General features: G+C 47.9%; 1 protein-coding gene across 1 annotated transcript; it reads right to left on the minus strand.

Moving 5' to 3' along the window:
• Window positions 1-329: 329 nt before the first annotated feature.
• On the minus strand, window positions 330-1,408 carry LOC118265665 (calphotin-like). Its single transcript, XM_035578673.2, is given in 3 exon segments — window positions 330-875; window positions 878-1,180; window positions 1,261-1,408. Coding segments are annotated over 2 exon segments (795 nt in total). The 5' UTR covers window positions 1,170-1,180; window positions 1,261-1,408; the 3' UTR covers window positions 330-372.
• Between the last annotated feature and the right edge of the window lie 205 nt (window positions 1,409-1,613).

Here is a 1,613-nt window from a genome sequence, read left to right on the forward strand (position 1 = left end):
CAGAGCAGAGCCCCGGTTACCCGTTAAAATGCCTGCAGCTCTGGGTCGGGCGCTGGCTTTTCTTGAGCTTTCATTCAGTTGAACCTGGTTGTGAGGTTTCACACTGAAGCGTGTTAATTAAGAAAAAAATATGTATCTGTATAGGTATTACTTTTTGCTTATTCATAGGATAGGTCCCATCAAATAAGGGCCAAAAATCACAGGTAATTTTCACTAATTGAAATACTGTATATCATAATCAGTTTTCTAAATTTTTCTCCACTGCTAAATCTACTAGAGATAATTAGGTTGCGACAATTACCGACAGGATAAAAATAATTACAAAGGTATAGTTGGTAAATTTAATTTATTGTATCACATGGTTACATTCATTTAATGGCGCGCCATGACGGGGACAGGCTTGACGGGCTTGACACCGACGGGGTTCACGGCGATGGGAGCAACGGGAGCCACACCGATGGGGTTGACGGCAATAGGAGCAATGGGAGCGACCTCAGGAGCCACCACACCGATGGGGTTCACTGCAATAGGAGCAATGGGTGCGCCTTCAGGAGCCACAACGCCGATGGGGTTGACGGCAATGGGAGGAATGGGAGAGCCTTCAGGAGCCACAACGCCGATGGGGTTGACGGCAATAGGAGGAATGGGGGCCTCAGTCTCTACAACATGTACGGGAGTAGGGACGATCTCCTCAGCAACGACAGCGGGGCCAACGGCGACGGGGCTAACGTCAGCGGCGGCCTGGTTGATGTTCAGGATGATCTGGACCAGGGGAGCGGCGGCAGCGACGGGTGTGACCTCGTCGACGGGAGCGGGGGCAACAATAACGGGGGTGGGGACAATGGGCTCCTCAGCGACAACACCAGCGTCGGGGAGGGGAAGTCGATGAGGGCGGGTCCAACAGAGATGGGGTTGGACTCGATGATGGCAGGGCCGACAGAGATGGGGTGAGTGTCAATGACGGCGGGTCCAACTTCAACGGGCTCGGGCTTGACGCCTAGAGCATCGAGGAGCATCTCTTCGAGGGCGGCGGCGGTGGCGGGGTCGGTGCTGGGGCTGTTGATGGCGGCGATGATCTCCTGGAGCTCGGCGAGCTCAGAGCCCACAGGCTTCACCAAACCGGCCGAAGCCACGGCGACGAGCAGAGAGATGGCGATGAAGTATTTCATTTTGATAGTATCTGGAAGGTAACATTAGAAATGAGATTTTTTCCAAACAAATTGTGAATGAAACATGGAGTACACTGTGTTAAACACTTACTTGTTTAGACGCGTTTCAAAGACGACTTGCTCATTGTCTTTTCAGTTTACTATTTATATTGCTTGGGATCTAATAAATTTGTCAAAGATTAAGGATAATTATTATCAGGTTAGGATTATGCTAAGCTATGCCCCTGAGTAATGAATACTCAAAAGGTACAGTCATGACATATTTCGCTACTGATAAGTTAGGATAATGTGAGTAATTTAATACAATTTTTTTAGGGTGTTATTATGTTATGTCGGCTCGAATATCCCATTGGTAATTTAAGTAAAGACCTGGCAGAAAGTCTTGGTAAAACAACTCAATAATAATAACGTTACTTTTTAACTGGCTTAGATATAATACTTCAA

Source organism: Spodoptera frugiperda, chromosome 7 (assembly GCF_023101765.2).
Source record: "Spodoptera frugiperda isolate SF20-4 chromosome 7, AGI-APGP_CSIRO_Sfru_2.0, whole genome shotgun sequence".
NCBI lineage: Eukaryota > Metazoa > Arthropoda > Insecta > Lepidoptera > Noctuidae > Spodoptera > Spodoptera frugiperda.